Raw genomic sequence first — 25,162 nt, forward strand, 5'->3', positions numbered from 1 at the left:
ATTCCCCTTGTCCACATGCTTGTTGACCCCCTCAAAGAATTCTAGTAGATTTGTGAGGCATGATTTCCCTTTACAAAAAACACACCGACTCTTCCCCAACAAATTATCTTCATCTAGGTGTCTGACAATTCTCTTCTTTATAACAGTTTCAGGAAAAGAGTGTCTGTTTCCCAGGGAAAAAAGTTCTGTTTTGTAAATGGAGCCTGATAGTTCACAACCCAGAGGTCCTGGAATGACTTGAAATCAATCACTGGCACTGGTGTTACTCTCTCACCTGATGACAATGATGACTCTTTGGGAGGCAACAGAAGTTTCTCCTGCTGTCCCTCGGTTGTAACCTCAAGCTGCTTGTGGAGGCCAATATCCTGCTCTGATATGGAGGGCCTTGCTAATGACACCTTTACTTGTCTGTCTTTGTGCTTGGGAGAGGAATATGATCTGGGACCTGTGCAAAAATAGTCCTCAATAAGGCCAATATGGCCAAAGTGTCACATTGTAAGGATTCTGGCCAAGGTTGACATTGGCTGGTCCAGAGCCAGTGCTGTCTTGCCTGAGGTGGGGCTCCAAATGGGATCCTCTAGTATCCCTTCTTTAGGGCCACTTTCTGAATGTGGGAGAGAAGGGTTCCTACTTGGTAACAGTGAAATTGCATAGGTTGGCAAGGACAATGAGTATACTGCCTTCAACAGTGCAGCCTTGGTACTGGTTGGGGTGTCCCAAAGTCTCAGAAGGAGATGCCAGTTCCTCTGTTAAGATATATCTTGGGCTCTTGGTGAGTTTGGCCACAAGTACCAATGTCAGTATGTGGTTGGACCTTCTCCAGTCTTCAGGTACATCTACACTGCAATTAGCTGTGTGCTTCCCAGCTCAGACAGACAGCACTTGCTAGCTCTGCTTGAGCTAATGCACTAAAAATATCAGAGTAGCTGGGGGTAGAATGGGTGTCGGCTCGGGCTATCCATCCAAATGCATATCTAGGGGGCCTAGGCAGGTTTGTAATTAGGCAACTAGCCTGAGCTGCCACCCTTGCTACCCCAGCTCGTCTGCTATGTTTAGCACACTAGTTTGAGCAGAGCTAGTACGTGTATCTACTGGAGTTGAGAAGCACACTCCCACCTGCAGTGCAGATGTAACCTTAGAGACAATGGATGACTTGGAGACCATATCTTTGGAGGAACAGCATTTGTGATTGTACTTGAAGAAAGGTACCAAAGGGTATTTTGAGTGGATTATGATAATCTAGTCTGATCTCTGGCATTATCACAGGCTGATGTGTCTTTGAAAAACTCCCACTTAGAATATTGCAGCTATAAAAATTACAAATATTTGAAAGGCTATAAATTCAAAATTAAGGTGAAAGACCATAAGACGACAGGATGGAGGTGAAGTAATCAAACCAAAAAAGTCCAAAGTGTGCATCCTGTTCATCTACACATCTCCAAACCCCAAGTTTCCTAGAAGCATGAGATAGTAATGATGGGACTAAGATTTATCATTCCCTGATAAATTTCATAGTCATGTTAACTGCTCACAAGAAGTTAGCATCAGTTAGGTTTAAGCCATGAATTAAGGAAACTATCACTACAAGCAACAGACTGGACAAGCTAGAGAACAGCAGCTTATAAAATTTACAGAGGCCCCCAAGATGGGAGGGGTTGCAAACACTTTGGAGGACAGGATTGGAATTCAAAGTGACTGACAAATTGGAGAACTGGTCTTAAATCAACAAGATTAAATTCAACAAAAACAAATGCAAAGTACTTTGCTTAGAAAGGAAAAATGAAATGTGCAGTACAAACTGGGGAATAACTGGCTACATGGCAGTTCTGCTGAAAAGAATTTGGATCACAAATTGAATATGAGTCAACAATGTGATGCAGTTTCAAAAAAAGCTAATCTCATTCTGGGCTGTATTAACAGGAGTGTTGTATGTAAGACACAAAGTAAATGTCTCATTCTATTCAGCATTGGTAAAGCCTCAGCTGGAGTACTGTGTCCAATTCTGGGCGACATCCTTCAGGAAAGATGAGAGTCCAAACTGGAGACAGTCCAGAGAATAGCAATAAAAATGGTAAAAAGGTTTAGAAAACCTGACCTATGAGTAAAAGGTTAAAAAACTGGGTGTTTTTAGTCTCAAAAAAAAGATGACTTAGGGGGATTTGATAATAGTCTTCAAATATGTTAAGGGCTGTTATACAGAGGGTGGTGTTCAATTGTTCTCCATGTCCACTGAAAGTAGGGCAACAAAGTAATGTGCTTAATCTGCAACCAAGGAGATTTTTGTTAGATATTAGGAAAAACCTTCTAACTATAAAGGTAGCTAAGCTGTGGAATAGGCTTTCAAGTTAGGTTGTGGAATCCCTGGGTTTTTAAGAACAAGCTGGACAAACATCTGTTGGGGGGAGGGATAGCTCAGTGGTTTGAGCATTGGTCTGCTAAACCCAGGGTTGTGAGCTCAATCCTTGAAGGGGCCACTTAGGGACCTGGGGCAAAAATTGGTCCTGCTAGTGAAGGCAGGGGGCTGGACTCAATGACCCTTTCAAGGTCCCCTCCAGTTCTGGGAGATAAATATATCTCCAATTATTATTATTTTTATTAATTTATTTATTTGATGGTCTAGGTTAGGTTTATTTAATCCTGCCATAGCACGGGGGGCTGGACTTGATGACTTCTCAAGGTCCCTTCATGCCATACATTTTTATGATTCTATAAGATAAACAGGAATATCAGACTTTACCCTACACAAAAGTTTGCAGTGGTTTACTAAGGGTGTGTTTTTAAACTGGACTTAGACCTGTGCAAAATTCTGTGTGGACACTTATCAGTTTAAGAGAGTGCCTTATTTTGGTCAGCTTAACCTGTTTTTACTGGATAAAGTTAAATTGAAATAAACTACTTAAACCCAGATCATGGTGTCTACCCACAATCTTTCATCTATAACTAAACTGTTTTAAAAATACACATTTAATTACACCAGTGAAGGTTTATGTGTAGACAAAACCCTTTGGCTCATAGGAATACCTGAGGATTTGAGAATGTGGTCAACCGCTCCATGAAGCTAACAGGTGATATTGGGAAGTGATTCACACAAAGCATTGATATTATGGTTATGGAAAATTTTTCAGAGGCTATTGACTGAGTATAGAGACAGGTGGGACGGACCTGTCCCCGGGGCCACAGCAGAACTCTGGGGGCTAATTTATCTCTATAGATTTAGCCACAGGTTCTCTGCTTTGTCCCAAGGACTCACACAAGGAGCCTAGGGCTGGGCTGTGTAAATTGCTAGCCTGCAGATGGAAAGAGGGGCTTGTGGAGTCTGGAGCAGGGCACCTGGGTTGTCAGCAGCCAGTAGTTTTGTGTGAGTTTCCTCCAGCTGGCAGACAAGGTTTCCTTGTGCTGCAAGCAGGCAGTAGCGATTCCCCCTGTACACCCTGCATAACCCCATAAGTGTCTCAGTAATCCCCATAGTGTGATATGCAAGCACCTCTCATCTCCTCCCAAAGTGATATCTTGTATCCAGTTACAGACTGAACATTCAGTAAAGATATGGAGCTGAAACGATCCAAAGGGCAACACTCGGAACTTCAAATACAAAGTACAATGCAATTCTAACATGACTAAGGCTTTCAGTCACAGGGGTGTATACTATCCCCTACATATATCTACATATAGTAAAATCCTTGAGTGACTGGCCTAGAACACACAAGCTTATTGAGAGAAACCAAAGAAGCAAACAGTCCAATTTTATCAGCAATATCCGGGATCCTGAAATCTAGAATAAACTATACAAAATTAAAAAAATAAATAAATAAAACTTTACAGAAAATAACTTGCAATCCAATCCCTAAGAGCTTCAGAGGCATGGGTGAAAGTGTTCTATTTTTCCGCATTACTTTTGGAGGAAATCACTGACCACACAACATGTGAATGTAAATGATTTGCTATAAATGACAGACAATTCCTAACTTTAAGGCCTGCTTGCTCTTGCACCACCACTATGGTTTCCATAGAAAGTCAACATAAGGGAATTAATTATCTGGTAACGGTACCAATGGAAATACAAAACACATTAGGTGTGTGAAGATGGAGAGCGGTTTCAAATGGTAACATCTCATAGTAAACGTGAGCCCTTGTTCATTCCGTTTTTTGAAGGCTGTTTTATTTCAGTTTGAAGGTTTTCTGTATAAGAAAAAACTCTCTTACAGTGAATGACTGCAGTGGCAGAGTTCAAAGGCCTGAAGAACATACAAGTTCTTGAGTTGCTCAGTGCCCTATACATGGGGTTTGGATGACCCCAACACGCTCTCTAGAAATCAGTCATGGTATGGGTCAATCTGGCAGTGGATGCAGAGTGGTTTGGTTCCCTCTTCATCCACTCACAGATTGACCCATACCATGGACTGATCACAACTATCAGCGAAGCGTAACAGCACTGGTAGTTTAATGGAAAACAATCAAGACGGCAGCACTGATGGTATAGAAGACAGCTGTTCAGTAGGAGGAGAATGATTGGAAATTATTTGTTCTTAGAACTTAAAATAGACATTCAAATGTAAAGTAAGGATATTCTTACTCATTCTGGGCAAATATTTCCCAAAACACAATATTGGGAGCAAACAGGTGCTTTAATCATTGCTCAGCATGGAAAATGAAGTATTTATCAAGACTGCAAACTTACTCGTCACACAGGACAATCCAATTTCAGAGCCACTTTCTGAGGTCATAATATGTTCAGTGTCTAATAAGCAAAACTTTCCTATTCACAAAAAATGTTATTGGCTTCCAAGCTTGAATCGAAAACTATTTGAAGAAGTTTAAAGTGAACTTAAGCTCCAGGAGCCCAAATGGCATCAGAAGCCAGAAATAATTAACACTGTTTTCATCTGGTGTGGAAGCTAAACCCCTTCTTGTCAGATGCCAACATAGCCACAGCAATCCACGCATCATTAGCTACCAGTTAATGACTGCAGTACATGGCGATGAGGGATTCTCCAGACGGTCTAATGTTCAGTGGCCTGTCTTCTGAGTAACACAGACCAACCAGAACACGTGACCCCAGTGTCATGCATACCACATTGGTTCCCCATTCAATAAAAGATTCAGTTTAAGACTTTGATCCTTTATTTTAAGACCCTCAAATGACTGAGCCCTGGCTATCTCAGGGACTAGTCACAACAGTTGTAAACCTCAGGCAGGATGGAATTAACAGCATAAAAAAATCAGACATAGGAGTAAGACACAGGGCCATCTCAGCGGCTGGTCCATAGCTGTGCAACTTCCTTCAATGAGGACCTTATCATCAGAACATCCTCACTCTGAAAACCCTTCAAAACTCTGCTCCCTCTACTTCTATGCCTTCATTTCTTAGTGTCACAGCCACTCATCGCCAACCTTCAATTCCCCCATTTATACCAGTCATTTTCCAGCTACTCCCACAAAGATATCTGAGGCTTGGGAGTCCTTTGGGCACTACTACAATTAACAGTGCTGGGGCCATGTTCAGAGTGAGAGATAAAAGCCATCTTTTCCCGGTTGCTTTCCCTTAGGGATTTCAACAATAGCTTGATGTGAACAGAGGATAAAAAGAAAGGAAGAGTGAGAGTACTAATGGAAAAAACTTCTAGCACATCTGAAAATGGAAGTCGAAGGGGATGAGAGAATATTTTCTCTTGACCAATTAATTATATATGTATGTAAGTACAGTAACTCCTCACTTAATGTTGTAGTTATTTTCCTGAAAAATGCGACTTTAAGCGAAATGATGTTAAGCAAATCCAATTTCCCCATAAGAATTAATGTAAATGAGGGGGTTAGGTTCCAGGGAAATTTTTTTCACCAGACAAAAAGAGTATTTTATATACATACACACATACACACACACACTAAGTTTTAAACAAAATGTAATACTGGTACACAGTGATGACTGTGAAGCTTGGTTGAGGTGGAGGAGTCAGAGGGTGGGATATTTCCTTTACTGCTAAATGATGAACTAGCAATTGGCTGAGTCCTCAAGGGTTAACTCTCTCAATCTACAAGGCAGCAGGAATGGAGGGTGTGTGTGAGAGAGAGATAGGCACATTTCCCCTTTAAGTACACAGTCTTGTTAATTAGATCAGCTTGCTGAGACCACAGCTGGTGCAAGCTCCCTCCATCCTGAGCCCTGGTGTGTCCTCCCTGCTCTATGGAAGAAGGGGTAAGTGGGGTGCAGGAGCAGGGGGGACACCCTGACATTAGCCCCCCTCTTCCTTCCCCCTCCTCCCCCCGCACAGCAGGCAGGAGTCTCAGGGGAGCAGCTCCAAGGCAGAGGGCAGGAGCAGCACATGGCAGTGGGGGGAGGGACAGCTGCAATTGTTAGCCTGCTAGGCAGCTGCTGCACAGGGAACTTAGGGGAGCGGGGAGCTGATGGAGGCTGCCAGTCTACCCTGGTTCCAAACCCCCACCAGCTAGCTGCAATGGGTTGCTCTTCCTGCAAGCAGTAGACAAAGCAGTGGGCTGCCAAACAATGTTAGAAGGGAGCACTGCATAACTTTAAACGAGCATATTCCCTAACTGATCAGCAATGAAACAACGTTAACCAGGACGACTAAGTGAGGAGTTACTGTATATGTTAATGCTCATATCACAGCAATAGGCTTATTTTAAATACCTCTAGAAGACAGAACTTGGAACTTCGTATTCCTTGGAAACAAGAAACTGGTGTTAATACTAGCTATAAACCAGATGCCACAGTGACAACTGCCAGACAAGAATCTAGACATATCCCTCAAACGTCTGCATGCAGGGCCGGCACTTCCATTAGGCGACCCTAGGCAGTCGCCTAGGGCACCAGGATTTGGGGGGCGGCATTTTGTGCGCTCCCCATGGGGCGCACGGGAGCCTTCGGTTCTGCTCCCGTCGTGCCCCCAAAGAAGGACCTTCTGCCAACGTGTTGCGGAAAACAGAGGCAGGCAACTGAGCAGCTCGATGACTGCCGCTGTTGCCTGCGGCATTTCAGAGGAGGGTCCTTCTTCGGCGGTGCGATGAGAGCGGAACCAGAAGCTCCCGAGCGCCCCACGGAGAGCGCACAAAATGCCATCCCCTGAATTCTGCCTAGGGCGCCAGAAACTCTGGCGCCGCTCCTGTCTGTATGCCTTCTTCCCATGACATCCCCTATGCTGAGAATGTCCTCCATGGACTGAGCCATAAAAAATGTTACCCTCACTCTCCATGACACCTACATGAAATCAGCCAATCTATTATGGATAGGCAGTAAAAAATATATGTTGAAAGGTCAGCGGCGGCTCTAGGCATTTTGCTGCCCCAAGCACAGCAGGCAGGCTGTCTTTGGCAGCTTGCCTGCGGGAGGTCCCTGGTCCCACAAATTTGGCAGCAGCCTGCGGGAGATCCGCTGAAGCCGCAGGATCAGCGGACCCTCCGCAAGCATGCCGCCGAAGGCAGTCTGCCTGCCGCCCTCACGATGACCGGCAGAGCACCCCCCGTGGCTTGCTGCTCCAGGCACGCGCTTGGCGTGCTGGTGCCTGGAGGCGCCCCTGTGAAAGGTTAACAGTAGATAAAAACTTTATGTACTTTGATATTTTTCCTCTCCTTCAATTTCATGTCTCTTCTGAGGTAATAAGGCCTTCAGTGCAGATACTGTTTCTGCCAGCGTTTGTACAGTGCACACAATGAGGCTCCAATCCTACATAGGGCCCTTGAGCACTACCATAATATAACCAACAAAAACTAGATTCAGTTTAGATTAGAAAGGAGGACACTATGCAGAGCAAATCTGAACCCTGTACTCAGGTCTCCACAGAATCTCAATATATTTCTGGTTTCTGAGAATCAGTACAATATGTCCAATAGTCTTATTCCATTCAGCAAGTACAGGAGTTCCTGACTCAAAAGAACAAAACCTCAGGCAACTACTCAAAATTTCAAGGTAGGATCCAAAAAAATGGCATTTGTTTTGTGACCCTGCTCACTGCAAATCCATTTTACTTCTGTAACTTAATCCTGTAGATTTATGTGGAATTAGTGAAACTACATTTGGAGAGCATGCTCTCAAACGGTCAGAATAAGGATTCCTGCTAAAAGAAAGCCCCACACATCTGAGCTTAATGCAGCTGGAAAAGTCCAATGTCTCAGATTTATTTCATCTCAATTCTTCCTTTTCCTCCAGGAATCCCTGTTATGATTAGAGATGAGTAAGTCAGCTGGGACCTTTGCTCATTCCTCATACTCAACCTATACCCTTATCTAAAGTTTGAAAAAATATATATATTTTTCCACCTTCTTCACTTACAAGCTTCAGCTAGGAATTGGAAATAGAAATACTACCACCAACCTGGCCAAAAGTGGGGAATACTGGAAAACTCATGAGAAAGCCTTTTCATAGACTTTAGGGTCAGAAGGGACCAATGTGATCATCTAGTCTGATGGTCCTTTTCATAGGAGACTTTTTTCAGCCCTAATATGTGCGCCAACCGTATACCTAAACATTATGATCCATCACCACCTCTCCAATTTCTCTACAGCTCCTTCTGTCTCTGTCCCCTCCTCCTCTTGATATTATGTTCTCCACCTTCAACTACGCTCCTATCCTCAGCATCTTTCCATGCTCTGGCTAGCCCATCAATTATCTCTACCCTGGTTGCATCTGTTTCCCTCTGCTACTGGGCTGTTGAGCACCTTTGAACTAAATCCACAAAGACCAAATGAACTCTGCAAACTTCTCCTTGCTAAACTAGGTAACTTTACCCCCACCTAAATGTTTCCTGATCTCCAGCTTGCTGCACTTGGTCACCATTCTCCACACAACCCTATTCACTTAAGTATCACATACACAGGGCTTGTCTACACTGCCCCACAGTTCACACTAAAAGGGTGTGAACACTACTCCAAACCAAAGTGCTGTACTGTAGCTACCCTGTATGGATATTGAGGATGCCAATTAAAGAGTTCCTAGTTCATGTTAACATAGTCCTCTTCAAAAAGGACTTTATAAATGCAAGCTAGGAACATTTTAGTTTGCACCTGTAGCATCCGTAGGGGGCAGGTACCACACAGCACTTAGATGCACACTGCTATTCACCCCTCCAAAGTCCAAACTGCAGGGCACTGTAGACATAGCCGCAGATTTTGATAGGAGGTGGCCACAACTCCAGCTTCATACAGGTTTCTCTCTCTTCCATTTGTTCTCCATTTTTTAAATTCAAGTCTATGAATAGCAATTTATTAAAATACATTCCCAATTGCTGCTTCTATTCCACTCATGAATTATCCTCTGCATGAAGTTTTTGCTACATTCCCTTAGTACTTAGCTCTTTCTTAAATGCTGATTTTAATCCCATTATCTCAACATTTCGATGTCCTTTATTTCATCTTTTCTGGTTACTATAAACCTGTTTTTTCTTGGCTCTCCGTAGAGTTCAAACTTCTTTTTATACTGGCACCACGCTATAAAAATGTCACAGTACCATGTATAGACATGGTGCAAATGTTTTAACAATGGCTAATGTACAAGGATTTCAATGGCTCTTCATCTCAACACTGATGACCATCTGTACAACAATGCTTTTTAGTAAATTGCAGAAACAAACTGGAACAAAACAAACCTGACCATGAAAACCCAGATTAAACATGAACACTCCTGCTACAGGGACAGACATTCCAATTCAGGAGTTAAGATGTCTGACAAACTTTCATCCCATGTCCTTTTAAAGATATTGTACTTTTGTGGTTGACCTAATACTTCTAAATTATAGATCACATTAAAAACAGAATTATATACAGGCTTGTCAAAAATGGGTTTTTATTTTTGTATAATGTTGACAGATAACATCAATGTTTATTTTTAAGCATTTTTATTTTATTAATTTAAATTTTCACAGTTGTAAAGTAGGCAGGGATCAGACAATAGGAGGCTTAGACAATTATTTATGACAGTGGGGACAGATTCAAATAGTTAAAGCTTTATAAGGTTAAAACACAAATTGTCCACTTTACAAAGTAAATACTCTTTATGTCAAACTAATATTAAAAGTTTTCAAGAAGCATTTTTCTTATTTTGATTATCTGTACATTTTGATCATCATTAATAGAAACATTTTTTCCTTGTTGTGTGTGTGTATGGAGAAAATTGACATCTACCGACATTTATCGATAAAAGTCTCATCTTTCCTAATTAACCTAATTACATGTAGCAATAAAAATAACTCTCTGTTCCAAGCACACCAAATAATTGATTAGCTTCATTCTCTACTGTAACCCTTAAACCTCTCCTTTGCCTTTATTATATCTAATTTATAATGTAAGCTCCTTGTAGCAGGGCCCTTGGAACTGGTCTGAAAAGCATCATGCAGTGCTGCAGAAATAATAAAATTAATTAACTCATCACTAGCGAGATGGAATACTCCTTATATGTCTATCTAGATTCTTACATAGCCCTCATTTGCTATAGGATACCAGCATCTCAAATATATTGTTTGTATGAAGGTAGTGACTAGAGGCTCCAAGCAGGATGCGTGCCCCATTGTGCTGTGCACACACAGAGAGCACCTGCCCTGAACAGCTGGCACTCTACATAAACAAAGAATGGGAATGGAAACAGGCACAAAGAGGAGAAGTGACTTGCTCAGGAGCAGCCAAGCTTGGAACATCGAGTCCAGTGCCCTACCCACTAGATCAAGCTGCCTCTCCACATTAATAGATTTATCATAACAAACACTCTCCAACCTGTAAGGCACATAGATATTGCAGATAGGGAACTGAGGCACAGAGATTAAAGGACTTGTTCAAGGTCAATCGAGAAGATTGTGGCACAACCAGGAATTGAACCTTCCTTTATAGTACTTCAGATCAGTGTCTTACAACATAAGTCCATCTCTCTCTCTCCTTGGAAACAGTTTGTGCCTGCAGGAGGGGGGTGGTGGTGCAGTACAGCAGCAGCGTAGAGCACAGTTTCAAGATCTCATTTATTTCAGAAAATGTGCAGTAATTTTAATAGAAGCGGAGAGACTTCACCAGGAGTTAGACTAGCACAGATCTAAACAAACCGTCAGTGAAGAGGTTCTGTACATGCGCACACTTTAGAAAAGACTATGGATAACTTGTTTGGAAACGGTTCTTCTCCAGTCCCCTCCCATCCCCATTCCCACGCACCCCACTATCAAAATGTTACAAGGAAAAGCCACTCACTCTGTAAGCAATCAGCATTGAGCAGATCTTGGCACTTCTCGTGACATTTGACCCCACATTCAGTGCAGCGCATACCCTGCCTTGCAATGCCCCATAGGAGTCCTTCACACTCATAGCAATATGTAGGGGTTGTAGCTGTCCACACCTCAAAATTGTGAGGGGTTGTGCAGGAGATAGGGTAAATTAAGGCTTGCAGGGTCTTCTTATATACATGAGATTTCTGCAAGACAAGAACACACACAAAGCAATGTCTGCGATTGGGATGCTATTAACATGCACTGCTTGGCAAGAGTGTTATCCTGGGATGATGCAACTGTTTTCTTTAGGAAAGGTATCATTTTTCTTAAATGAAAGCGAGAAAAGGTGAAGATTAAATCATCAACGCTTGCCACGTCATGCCTGATGGATCCATGACTGAAGTAGCCAAGCATGCTAAACCTAGGACCTTGTAGAAATGATGTGAAGAAAACACCCATTTCAAAATCAGTTTTTACAGTTATTTTAAATAAACCATAACCAATGGCATTCAGAGAGCAAAGAAGTCAGGTCTGTGTGTAATAGCACACTACATAACCAAGTTCTACTCAGCATATCTCAGTTCATAAATCAGACCCTTACACACTATTCTAAGGTTTTATCTGGGACATCATATTTGCCACACATTTTTTTAAAAACCAAGTAATACAAGTTGCTTTACACCTATACTCCTAGTCTGAATTCTGCAATGCTCACTTGATACTCCAAGAAGAATATGAATATTCACAGAACCATCCCCCCCTTTAATTTGTTTAGGAAAGACCCCGGGGAGCAAATAAACTCTACTTACCAGCTCCTCATCCTTAAGAGAAGTTCTAGTGGCCATTGCTGAGGTAATTCCAGCCTTCCTGGATTGAACCAGTGACTGAGAAGGGAAAGTGTCTGTTATTCATTACAAAAGTGTATACAAATTCACTGGAGGTCACACACTTGTACATGCACAAAAGGGAAGATGCTGTCACCCTCAAAGGTACTGAACAGAAAGTCTACACAAGTCAACAGCTCTGCTCCATTTTCCAAACGGCAATCTCCCTGCCCCAGAAAGAGTCAGGGTGTGTACTCGCTAACCATTTACGTTTCCTTCTGCCCCAATCCACTCTGTTCTGGAGTGAGTTTTACTATTTTCCCCTGTAAGTGCAGATAAAACGGGATTCTCTCCTGCATCCCTGAAACAGACAAGGTTTATACTGTGTTCTAAACTCATGCTTCACCTCCTACATTCAAGTTCACCCATAGACAAAGGAGATGAAATCATCAGCCTTGTCACCTAGAAAGAGCTCCACACAGGGATGGCTGGATGTGGTCAGAATGAGGAGGGCAAACTAAAATCTTGGGAGGATTTTATGGGGTTGGAAGGGCAGCATGTGTCTGTGTGTCACATTCAGTGGCCATCCCCAAATATAATGAACATCACTGCTTCTCAAAATAACTACCTCCACTTCATGGATGATGGAGGGACTGCAATCTTAAATTTCTTAGGTTGCTGTTTTTTCAGCACCTGCCACTGGCTTCTAACCAATATCTAAAAGGCTAGAAAGCAGTTTAGGTCTTTCAGCAAAATACTCCAGCTGTAGGAAGGCAGATAAGGAAATGAGAGAAGATGTTGCTGGCTCTTACAAAGCCAGCTAACCCTCTCAGGAGCCATCTCTTACTTTGATTTCTGACGTTTGAGACAAGACTGAAAAGGTTCATTCAGTCAGTGACGTGGTGGGCCAGAGCATGGCATATGCATGCATTGTGGTATGGCAGAATTCAAAATAAAAAAGCAAAAACAGTGGAGGGGAAGTAAAGTAAAAAAATCATTACTTCAGGTAAAGACATGGTGGACAGTTTTTAGCTGCACTTACCATAGCCTGTAGAGAAAGAGTGAAAGCATACAAAAGAAGTAGAATAGGTTAATTCCATTATTACTAAGTTTCCAGGGATACAAGCAGTTAGTAAAACATACCCTCCTAGGCTCTGCATGTGTCAGATGACAGATGTACAAACCAAATTCTCTATCTTTACACAGAATACATTTAGAAAGCAGTGTATGCAGGTTAGAGATTTTGCAACTTCTCCCAAGTGTTAATATATTAGCTGTACCTGATACAATATTCAACACCATCTGTAAAAGCTACACTCATCTGACATGCCATCAGTGTAAGAAAGCAAGCTGACCTCAGTTTGTATGGTTTCTACAGGAACATTTCACAGTGTGTGAACAGGTTTCAGTAATGGGAAGAATTTTTAACATTCAAGTTGCATGACAATTCCTGTGTACAGACACTAAGATACAGTAGGCAGATTTACTTCTCTCTAACATTCTTAGCATCTTGTATTTTTCTGAAACATCAGTATAGACATTAACATTTTCTACCATAGTTTATAGATAAATTGACTGGAGTAATAAACAGTATTGCGCCTCAAGGCACAAAGTGACCACAGCAATTATATTTATAGAAAGAAAAATCTTACCAAATCACTGACAAGTGGAATTGGTTTCTTTTTGCGTAGATCAGGCATGCTGTCAATGCCATAGAGACCACCTGCAGGCCTGGAAGTATAGGGGGAAAATGGGTTAAGGTCACAGAAATGGCACAGTATGATACTGTCACAAACCATCCTGTAGAAACCAAACATGCCTCCTACAAATATTGATCACTCTGCGAATAAAATAATCAACGTAAATAGAAGGAATCAATCTTGACACATGAAAGATTAATACACTGAAATGTGACTCAGTAACAAATAGAAACTGCTAAACACTACAATGAATAACCTTGTCAATTCCGAATGCTGAGAAGCACTCTGCTTTATTTTGGTATAGCTGCATCCACAATTTACTGCTGGTATTTTGAGCTTCATGTTATAAAATTCCTTGGAAGTTTGGAAACCATGCTGACCTCCCCATCTTCTCTCCTCACCCCCCTCCACTCCGCAATTAAATCAGTTTTGATCGCTTCTTCAGAAAAAATCTCAAGTGTTGATAGAGGAAATGCCAGAAGTTATCACACAAAATTGTGACAGCAACACTTCAAACTCTAGACGGACACACTCCGTTTACTGTAACTCCAACCTCTTGTCATTTTGTGTGTATCTACTGGCATTCAGGAATTCAGAACACCGCTACAGTGTGAGAGAGAGGTAGGTAAGGTGGGAAAGTGTCAAAGGGAGAATGACCAGCCTAAAGGTCATATCCTGCTGTCATTCACATCAGTGCAGAACACAAGTCCTGGGCCTCAGACCTTTGGGATTTTGGTGGGAAGTTCCATATTTTGGGGAAAAGGAGAAAACATTTTTCTAACTTTTTTATGTTTATGATGCCAAGGCTATTTCTAATATTCCAAACCTCAGGGCAAGGATGGATTTCATCACCTATCACTAAGCTGACAGGTAGAGGCATGAAGATTCATAGACAACAGGAATACAATTGCTGCAGTATGGTAAAATAATATTCATTTTACAGCATCCAGAAGAGATGCAATTTTTTTCAGTCAAAAACTTAAGATTCCCCTGTCCAAAAATAAAGTTTGAAAGCTTTTAGTATACTTTCTTTTCCATGCAAGTTACCTTACCATTGCAGGATTCTTGTAACAGAAACAATCATCACCTTTAAATCGCAAACATTTTCCATATAAAGAGAGATTTTAAAATACTATAGATTCCCACAATGAAGTGCCAGCCATTCGTTAGTAAAGTTGGCAGTGGAGTCAATGGCTACATTCTTTCCATGCACACCAGAGTCATTTCCTTGGTTTCCTTGGCAACACTTACAGTGTGCAGTATTATATGGTACAGTTTGTTTTCTTTGGTGAAGAAAACAATCACAATGGATACAGCTCAGTCAGCGGTGGGACACTCCACTGCCCCCTAGGCTGGCCAAAGATGCGCACTCCGGGACCTACTTTTATACCGTTATAGGACAGATTACTCATCCCTACTGACGTATTGAGGTACAGCCCCTTGGCTCCTTAGGGTGCTGTCTCCCCTCCGATCATGTTGTTCCAGATAAACAGATCTAGCCATCATGCTGTCCTGTCTTTAAGATGCACCGGCCTGTTCCTTGTTATGTCTATGGAGTGTCCTTGTACTGGGCTGTCCAGGTGCCATCTGGGCACAAGTTCCTCTTGTTAGCACTTATATGTGTGAATGCACCTGCTTCTAACAATCCTCTTCTCATCAACTTCTGTGAGTGAGGACTGCCACTGGCTCACAGCCCAGCTTTTGCTTAGCAATGCCTGGAAGTACTTTTGTTCAGGCTTCAGGCCTCAGATTAGGCCTCTGACAAAGAGTTTATGTTTCATGGCCTCATCTTACTGCACATAACAGCATGCTGACTGTTGTGGACCAGCTCACCAAAATGGCCCATTTTGTACTATGCACACATCTTCTGACTGTGGAAACCCTAACTAGAAGGTGTGCACATATCTTCTACCTCCATGCCCCCCACCCAACCATCTTATAGATTCTAAGACTGGAAGGGACCTCGAGAGGTCATCGAGTCCAGTCCCTTGCCCTCATGGCAGGACCAAATACTGTCTAGACCATCCCTGACAGACATTTATCTAACCTACTCTTAAATAGCTCCAGAGATGGAGATTCCACAACTTCCCTAGGCAATCTATTCCACTGTTTAACCACCCTGACAGTTAGGAACTTTTTCCTAATGTCCAACCTAAATCTCCCTTGCTGCAGTTTAAGCCCATTGCTTCTTGTTCTATCATTGGAGGCTAAGGTGAACAAGTTTTCTCCCTCCTCCTGATGACACCCTTTTAGATACCTGAAAACTGCTATCATGTCCCCTCTCAGTCTTCTCTTTTCCAAACTAAACAAACCCAATTCCTTCAGCCTTCCTTCATAGGTCATGTTCTCAAGACCTTTAATCATTCTTGTTGCTCTTCTCTGGACCCTCTCCAATTTCTCCACATCTTTCTTGAAATGCGGTGCCCACAACTGGACACAATACTCCAGTTGAGGCCTAACCAGCGCAGAGTAAAGCGGAAGAATGACTTCTCGTGTCTTTTTTTACAACACACCTGTTAATGCATCCCAGAATCACGTTTGCTTTTTTTGCAACAGCATCACACTGTTGACTCATATTTAGCTTGTGGTCCACTATAACCCCTAGAGCCCTTTCTGCCATACTCCTTCCTAGGCAGTCTCTTCCCATTCTGTATGTTTGAAACTGATTGTTCCTTCCTAAGTGGATCACTTTGCATTTGTCTTTGTTAAACTTCATCCTGTTTACCTCAGACCATTTCTCCAATTTGTCCAGATCATTTTGAATTATGACCCAGTCCTCCAAAGCAGTTTCAATCACTCACAGTTTGGTAGCATCTGGAAACTTAATAAGTGTACTTTCTATGCCAACATCTAAGTCGTTGAAGAAGATATTGAACAGAGCCGGTCCCAAAACAGACCCCTGCATAACCCCACTTGTTATACCTTTCCAACAGGATTGGGAACCATTAATTACACAGATCATGGCTCTCCATTTGTATCCAGGTTCTGGAAGGAGGAGTTTCATCTCCTAGAGGTCTAGCTGCCCAGACCAAGTCCCTGCCTCCTCCTAGATCCTGCTAACTCATCTAGTTCCTGCTACCAGGCCTCGTCCCTCTTCCTGTTACCATGCCTTGTTCCTCATTCTTGCTTCCTCATCTGACTCCAGTTTCTGACTGACTTTGACCCTTGGCACGACCACGACCCTAACTCTACTCTTGGGTGTGAGAGCCCACATTATGGGCCCTGACCCTTGCACAGTACACATGGTTTTGCTAACATGCACACTGTAGATATAAAAGTAGTAGGATCTTACTGCTCAGCAACATATGTAATATTTGTGTGAGTATTATTACAGAGTGATGTGTTGATGGATGGAATAGTGTCAATGTATAAGCAGAAATTGAATGCTTGATTTTTTGCATAAATATATTGTTTGGATATATAGTGTACTGCACATGAACAATATTTTGTTTTGAAGCTTTACCTGAATTTTTTAATATTTGGTATCAACACTTACTGTCTGTTGGAAGTGTACCCATTTTGAGGGAATGTGCACATCTATTTTAATACTACAGAGACAAAGTGGGTGAGGCAATCTCTTTTATTGGACCAATTTCTGTTGGTGAGAGAGAAGTTTTGTGTAAGCTCGAAAGCGTGCTGCTCTCATCAACAGAAGTTAAGGCAAAGTAAGGGCTGAGTGGACTGTGGCACTTTCACAGATTCTAAGGCCAGAAGGGACAACCGTGATCGTCCAGTTTGACCTAATGCATAACTTAAACCATAGAATTCACCACAATAATTCTTCTAATAAGAACATATTTTAAAATTCATAAGACCTCCCATCGTATAAGAACATAAGAACGGTCACAGTGAGTCAGACCAAAGGTACATCTACCCAGTATCCTGTCTGCCGACAGTGGCCAATGCCAGGTGCTTCAGAAGGAATGAACAGAAAAGGGAATCATCAAGTGATCCATCCCGTTGCTCATTCCCAGAACCAATGCATTTGGTTCGGTGCTAGCTGTATTAAGCATTAACACCCTTTCAACCTGACCTGTCTTTTAATGAAGTTCTTTGTGTGGCAGAATACAGTATATAAATCGCAGTTTGGCTAAACAGCACACTTCTGAGGTAATGAAGAAATGTTACATGAATTATTTTGTCTCATGCAAATTTAAATTTTGTAGAACAGCACAAGTCTTGTTTAATACAAAAATTATTTTATATCTGTAATTATTTCAAAAAAGTATAATTTCTACTCTTCAGACCAGCAAATCATCTTAAGTGAGAGAACTGGTATATTTATTATACAAACTTCTTGTTAAAAAGGGAGTAGAAGGTGTTGTTTATAGTTAGAATAAATCACTATCTTCTGCTACCGCTAATTGCCAGTTCTCCACCAACCTCTTCAGCAGAATCTTGGGCTCCTTTGGAAAGCAGGAGGTTGCTAGGCAGCAGTAGGCTTCTGCAGGTGTGGCAAGAAGCTCTCTGTGGCAGAGCCAACATTGCAAAACAATTACTGGAAAGTAAAGAGCTGTAAAATGAAGCCTTATTCGGTTTAACTTCATGTTTGGTTAAGAAAACCTATTTCAATATTATGAAATCTAGTTTACACACAGGGAGAACCAATATTGTGCTGAGATTTCAGGACAAAACTGCATCTGCACATCAATGCCTACTGTGTACTGTTCACAAGCAACGAGAGAGAATGAAAAAACAAGGCAAAGCCGTATGTTTCTATCCAAATATAACACACACAAAAATCAAGCAGCATGTAATGTGTCCACGTCTTTGTCCTAAAGAAACTCGAATTCATTATGAAAAAACTACAATGGTGACATCCAGTATGCAAAGTATCACACTGACTTAACGTGTAAGCAGAATTTGCCAGCTCCAGTTGCAGTGGCTAGCATACTACACGGTGAAGAAACTGCAACTCACCTCATGCTGACAAGTTATAGATTAATAGTTGTGACCATTATTAAACTAAAAAGAGATTTTGCAAAGTTTTGCTGAGTCCCTCCAGTTTTATCTGCTTACTCTACTTGCCATCATTGCTGCGCTTATAGGATAGTTTCACAACATTCTTTAGTTCCATTTTCTCAGGAGTGAGGACAAGGCATCTGAACTTCAGTAGAACTCAACATTTATTCCGAGATGCTGTTTTTCCTTTCCAATGTGGCCAGCTACCTGGCTGACTCAGAGAACAAGATAGCATACAAAGCCTCCTAAGTTTTTAAACACTTTACCACTACAATTTGGATAGAAAGGACGATGAATACTTATCACCATGCACGTTTGCATACAGCACTTTACAAATAAGGTGTAACCGTGCAAACGTTGTTCTTGAGCCCAGGTCTCAACATGAATAGCTGCACGATACACTCTATGGCTATGCCACTTCCCTTTCAATTTAAACGGAGGCTGTGAAACATATCAGCACTGTTCTTGGGAACAGTATGGTTGTGTCTATGAAGTAAAGTGTTACTATTTGAAGAGAATCATTTAAGCAACATGCACTCTGCAAATTGCTTTTTACTTCTGCTTAAGTGAAATCAGGGCCAGTGCAAGGATGTTTCACGTCTTAGGCAAAACTTCCACCTTGCGCCCGTGCCCCCCCCCACTCCGCCCTGAGGCGCCCCCCTTGCGGCAGCTCCCCACCCTCTGCCCTGAGGAACCCCCCTGCCCCGCCTCCTCCCCAAGCACGCTGTGGCTGCTTCACTTCTCCCACCTCCCAGGCTTGCGGCGCCAATCAGCTTAGGTGCCGCAAGCCTGGGAGGCGGGAGAAGTAAAGCAGCCATGGCGTGCTTGGGGAGGAGGTGGGGCAGGGGAGAGCTGAGGCGGGGAGTTCCCCTGCGTGCTGCCCCCCTCCATACTTGCTGCAGACGGCCCTCCTCGCGCTCCTCTGCCCCAGCTCCCTCCACCTAAATGCCGGCGGCGACCGGGGTGGCTGAAGATCCAGCCGCCGCGGTCGCTGCCGAAGAAAATGGCGCCCCCCCAAATCCTAGCACCCTAGGCAATCGCCTAGGTCGCCTAAATGGTTGCGCCAGCCCTGAGTGAAATGAGAGACAAAACACTGTGAAACAATTAAAAAGTCCAAAACCACACTTACCCTTCTTTGAACCAAGGTGGTTTTGGTGAATCTTCATCATCTTGACCCTTAAATAATGAAAAAGAAACAAAGTTAGCTTCCAAAGGAAGAGACCCTGAAATAAATCAGTAGGATAAGGTTTGGGGAGAGGTGTAATGGAGCACACTTCATGCAGGTAAATGCACACACACACTCCATTTCCAGAAGCACCTCAAATGACTGCAGCAAGGCAGAACGGGTCATGGGGATACACAAACAGTTGATGGGATCTCATTGAACTCCTAAAGAGGGACCAAAAGAGCCTGTTCAGTGCACCTCCCCTTTCAAAAGGAGTCTCAGAAGAGCAACTCCAGCCTTCCCCACCCAGCCAAAGATTTCCTTATCACTCTAGACCACCAGGAGTACGTTTCTATTTTATTATAAATTAAAAACAAGCTGTAGGAAATGCACAAATGAGGGACAGACGAAGTTACAAACATAAGTGACCCAGATTTACTTAGCAAACGAATACCTTAACCTACTGTCATTTTATTCATGCGCAAATATAAAGGCCTTCTTCAGCCACGAAACAAAAACTTCATTTTGCTGTTAAAACTCCACCTTTATGTTAATGTTGAAAAGCTTTGTACTCCACAGGGTATCCAGGGACACTCACTTTTTATGAGGTGCCCAGCTGAGAACTGAGACAGCTGCCATCCAGAGGCACAATGGGGTAAACTATGGTCAGGTTTTCAGTATCACATCTGGCTTGTGTCAGTTCAAGCCATATTCTTACAGTAGTGTAGGAACATACATTTGTGGGCAAATAATCATTTGACTTTGCTTCTTTAAAAATTCCTCAATGGACTGACATAAGAATTGAGAAGTGTTTAAATATTTATTATGTAACTAAAGGGACCAGTAAAATTTGCTGTGCAGAGGGAAATTGTTTACTGTAACTATCCCTGGAGAAGAAAGGGTACCTTTATTGTCTATTGCTAACCTACTCTTGGGGCTCATGCTAAGGTTGCCAGGCATTTTGATCGGACCACCTGGTCGAAAAAGGACCCTGGTGTAGTAGTAAGTGGGCCTGAAATAAAAACCCTCGTATCAGAGGCTGGTATGAGGCCTGAGATAAAGTAGTGGCCAAAGCTTTGCTGATATAAGGCAAACACAGGCTGTGAGCAAGAGGCAGGCCCTGCTCTCCGAATCTAGCTGGGTGCTAGCTGGTGACTCTTGCCCACATGCTCAGGGTTTAGCTGATCGCCATATTTGGGGTGCTAGCTGGTGACTCTTGCCCACATGCTCAGGGTTTAGCTGATTGCCATATTTGGGGTCGGGAAGGAATTTTCCTCCAGGGCGGATTGGCAGGTGCCCTGGAGGTTTTTCGCCTTCCCCTGCAGCGTGGGGCACGGGTCGCTCGCTGGTGGTGTCTCTGCAGCTTGAGGTCTTCAAACCATTTTTGAGGATTTCAATAACTCGGTCCTGGGATAGGGGTTGTTATAAAATTGGATGGGTGGGGTTCTGTGGCCTGCCTTGTGCAGGAGGTCAGACTAGATGATCAGATTGGTCCCTTCTGACCTATGAGTCTATCTGGCAAGAACAGGGCTGATATTGCAAATATGCACATTCCTAAGAGGTGCTAGCACAGAGCACTCACACAAACACATTGCAGAAGGGTGGTACCAGAACACCCCGATACCAGCACATTCCCCAGAGATAATAGGGGCACGCTGACCCTTCCTAAAGATAAGGTCAGGATGACAGTGTGATGGGTGGTAACTGGCTATGTAAGAGGGTGTCAACTAACTACCTCAGAGGAGTAATACATAACTTGTTTGTACTGATGAATAAAATGGAGTCTCAGAGGGAGAGTCAGCCGAGAGGGGAATGGAAAGTCCCGACATTCACTGAGCTGTTTCCATTGTCACAGGCATACATGTCTTAGTATCCTGGTAGTCTACCAGGTGCTATTACCGTGTTTCATTGACAATAAACCTGGCTGGGTGCCTTCACACCTTAATGGATCCTGTGGTCATTGGGCAGTTCAGTTGAGGTCTGCTGTGCCAACTATCTGTGCAGAGCTGGGACAGCACACAAAGAACACACACATGTAGGCAAACATCTAACAACACCTGGCGGCTCTGGTCAGCACCACTGACCGGGCTGCTAAAAGTCTGGTCTGCAGCGCAGCTGGGCTAAGGCAAGCTCTCTGCCTGCCCTAGCTCCACACGGCTCCTGGAAGCAGCCAACATGTCTCTCCTACTCCTAGGTGCAGGGACAGCCACGGGAGCTCCATGCACTCCCCCTGCCCTGAGCACCAGCTCCACAGCTCCCATTGGCTGGGAACCATGGTCAATGGGAGGTGGAGAGATGGCACCTAAGGGCACAGGTAGCACATGTGGGTGTGGGCAGCATGCAGAGACCCCTGGCACCTCTGCCTAGGAGCGGGATATGCCGGCAGCTTCCAGGAGCCACCTGAGGTAACTGCCACCTGGCCAGAGCTTGCATCCCAAATCTGCTCTGGCACCCCAACCTCCTGCCCCATGTTGGAACTCCCTCCTGCACCCTAAATCCTTCCCAGACCCCATACCCCTGCCCCAGCCCTGAGTGGCACCCCACACACCCTCCCATACCCCCAACCCTTTGCTCCAGCCCTGAGCCCCCCCCTGCATCCAAACTCCCTCTTGGAACCCACACCATGCACCTCCTCCCATACCCAAACCACCTGCCCCAGCCCTGACCTGCTCCTTCACTCCGAACCCCTTGGCCCCATTCCAGAGCCCTCTCCTGCACCCCAAATCCCTCATCTCTGGCCCCATCCCAGAGCCCACATCCCAGCCAGAACCCTCACCCCGTTGCACCCTAACCCCTTGTCCTAGCCCAGAGCCCTCTAAACTCTTCATTTCTAGCCCCACCTCAGAGCCTGCACCCCCCAGTCGGAGCCCTATGCCCCCTCCCCCCGCACCCCAACCCCTTACCCCAGACCCATGAAAATGTGTGAGGGTGGAGCAGAGCAAGTGATGGCATGAGAGGGATGGAGTGAGGGGACGGGGCCTCAGGCAAGAAGCGAGGCAAGCATGGGGCAAGGGTGTTCGGTTTTGTGAGATTAGAAAATGGGTAACCCTAGTTCATGCCCTTCCAGAACTTCATCTTCAATGCTAAATAACTACTTTCTAATGGTAAATTTGAGATATGTGGAAGAGAGTATAACATTTAAGAGTGATTATTTTAGGTCAGTATGAATCTTAATTTGCTGACAGTATATACACCTCTTGTATAGAAAAGAAAAACGTAAGTGTAAGTCATTATCTTCGGAGACTGCAATGATGCTTAGTATAACAGGCACCCTTTCTCTAAAAGTGGGTGTCCTCTCCAGAATCCCCATCAATGAAAGGGACAGCCATCAGTAAGTACATTCCAGTCAAATAATGGATAGAAAACAGTAGATGACAGCACCAAAAAGGAAGATTCTTCTTTTTCTTTCCTGTGGGCACAACATAGAAATTATGGAGTGAATCGCATACTCATAAAGAACCCTCCATGGAAGATCTGAAGGTACTTAGAAAAACATAGCAAGTTTCCACCCAGTTTGAATCATCAACCTCTCCAGGTCTGATTTCCTTACTGCTATTTATTATTTCTATAGCTTCATTGGTGTGCATGACACTCTCTAGACAGAAAACAAGACTCTTATCCTGAAAAGTGAACAGTCCAGCTTGGATTAAACAGATGAAGACAGGATGGAGGCAAACGTTGCAACCAAGTCAGATAGTTCAAAACTAGTTCAGCACATGCCTTGCTCATTCCGTTGATTTAAATATACATAAGTTTTAATACATCCCAACTTTGATGATATAGGATTGTGAAGGCCTGCAGAACAAGCAAGAGGCATGAGCTGCCAGCCCTACTAAAATCTGAAGATCAGCAGAGTTTCCTCACAGATCTTGGGGCATCTGCAGAGGGAAGGAACATTCCTCTGAGAGGGTTATAACTCTTCACACCTTCCTGGGTCCCCCCCGTAGAAGAAACGTCATCAATACCCCCTCACCTAAGACAGACTGCTACAGTCAAAACATAAAAAATATAATTGGAGATATACCTATCTCACAGAACTGACAGGGACCTTGAAAGGTCATCAAGTCCAGCCCCCTGCCTTCACTAGCAGGACCAAGTACCGGTCCCACTAAGGTGATCTGACAGAGCAGAGTGGGGACACAAGCGGACCGTGGAAATCTAGAGATCAATATAAACAGGTATTTTCTTTCAAAGAGGAAAAACACAGTACAAGAATAATTCCCACAGTTTTCCTATAAACTTCAGGAGAAGATGCAATAAAGAATATAATTATTAAATCAAATCAAATAGGATTGTCAAGCCCGCTGAAGATATCAACTTATGTTCTGGTAGCAGGGGCAAAAAAGCAATTTTTTCACTGGAATCAATGACCAAATGTGTTAAATGCAAATTAACTGTGGTTTATTGCTGAAAATAACTTCTCAAATACAGACAGTGGTAGGAAAAAGTATTTGACTAGATCATCTGAGGTGTACTAAATACAATTTGCGAGTTTTTAAGAGATTAAAACACCAGCATAAATATCGTCCAGAATATTTAATCTCTCTAAAATCTGCCTGACAGTAAGGGCCAAATTCTGTTCTCAAAGCAGTGCCCAGCTTCCACTGACATCAAAGGAAGCTACCCAGAAGAATGCACAGACAGAGACACGGCCATAGCACACTCTGGAACTGGAAGATGCATTTCCTGTAGCTAAGATTAGTTGAAGTTAGATGTACCTCAGGAGATGCTACCTCAGCAGAGAGAGAACGTAACATATCATAATATACCCTACAGCACCTAGTGACATTTTGCAGAGAGTTGCAGTAGCCTGTCGAGGGCAGAGATGTCAGATCGCAGTGCTGTTAGAATGGAATTACCAGAACTGATGAGCGTTTTCCCTTCAGCCTGGCAGTTTGTTGTCAGAAGATCGCACGGTACCTTTCCCAGGAAAGGGAAATAGTTCAGCAGCCAGCTACAGGCCTGGGCCAGGCTGCTAGTTACAAGACTGTTCGAGTCAGTACAAAACTCTTCGGGTTTGGCAGACAGCAGCAGTTAGCTCACAGAACAGAGTGCAGCTGAGGCAGCCAGATCTATCTCAAAGCCAGGAAGTCCAATACTCAACAGGGTGGGGCCAGGAGACAAACTAAGTGACAAAAGAGAAGGCGGTTCCAAAGGATGGCTGGCATTTTAGCCATTGTTTCTCATGAACCAAGCAGGAAAGGAAAGCAAAGCAAAGCAAAGGTGTACATTTTAATACCCAGGGTATCCACAACCGAAGCCTTCATGCAAAACCATTCAGGAACTATTTCTAGTCAAACAAAATTCAGCATTTCT

General features: G+C 43.4%; 1 protein-coding gene across 4 annotated transcripts in view; it reads right to left on the reverse strand.

The window, feature by feature from the left end:
* The window catches only part of UNC13B (unc-13 homolog B), a 336,698-nt gene that overhangs the window by 140,088 nt on the left and 171,448 nt on the right, over positions 1–25,162 (reverse strand). For all 4 annotated transcript variants that reach the window (XM_050943528.1, XM_050943527.1, XM_050943525.1 and 1 more), the window contains 4 exons: positions 19,811–19,857; positions 13,672–13,750; positions 12,005–12,079; positions 11,179–11,398 (listed from right to left, as the gene is read on the reverse strand). In XM_050943528.1, coding sequence (XP_050799485.1) covers positions 11,179–11,398; positions 12,005–12,079; positions 13,672–13,750; positions 19,811–19,857 — 421 coding nt within the window. The remainder of the gene's footprint in view (positions 1–11,178; positions 11,399–12,004; positions 12,080–13,671; positions 13,751–19,810; positions 19,858–25,162) is intronic.

The sequence above is a fragment of the Gopherus flavomarginatus genome, chromosome 3 (assembly GCF_025201925.1).
Source record: "Gopherus flavomarginatus isolate rGopFla2 chromosome 3, rGopFla2.mat.asm, whole genome shotgun sequence".
Taxonomy (NCBI): Eukaryota; Metazoa; Chordata; order Testudines; family Testudinidae; genus Gopherus; species Gopherus flavomarginatus.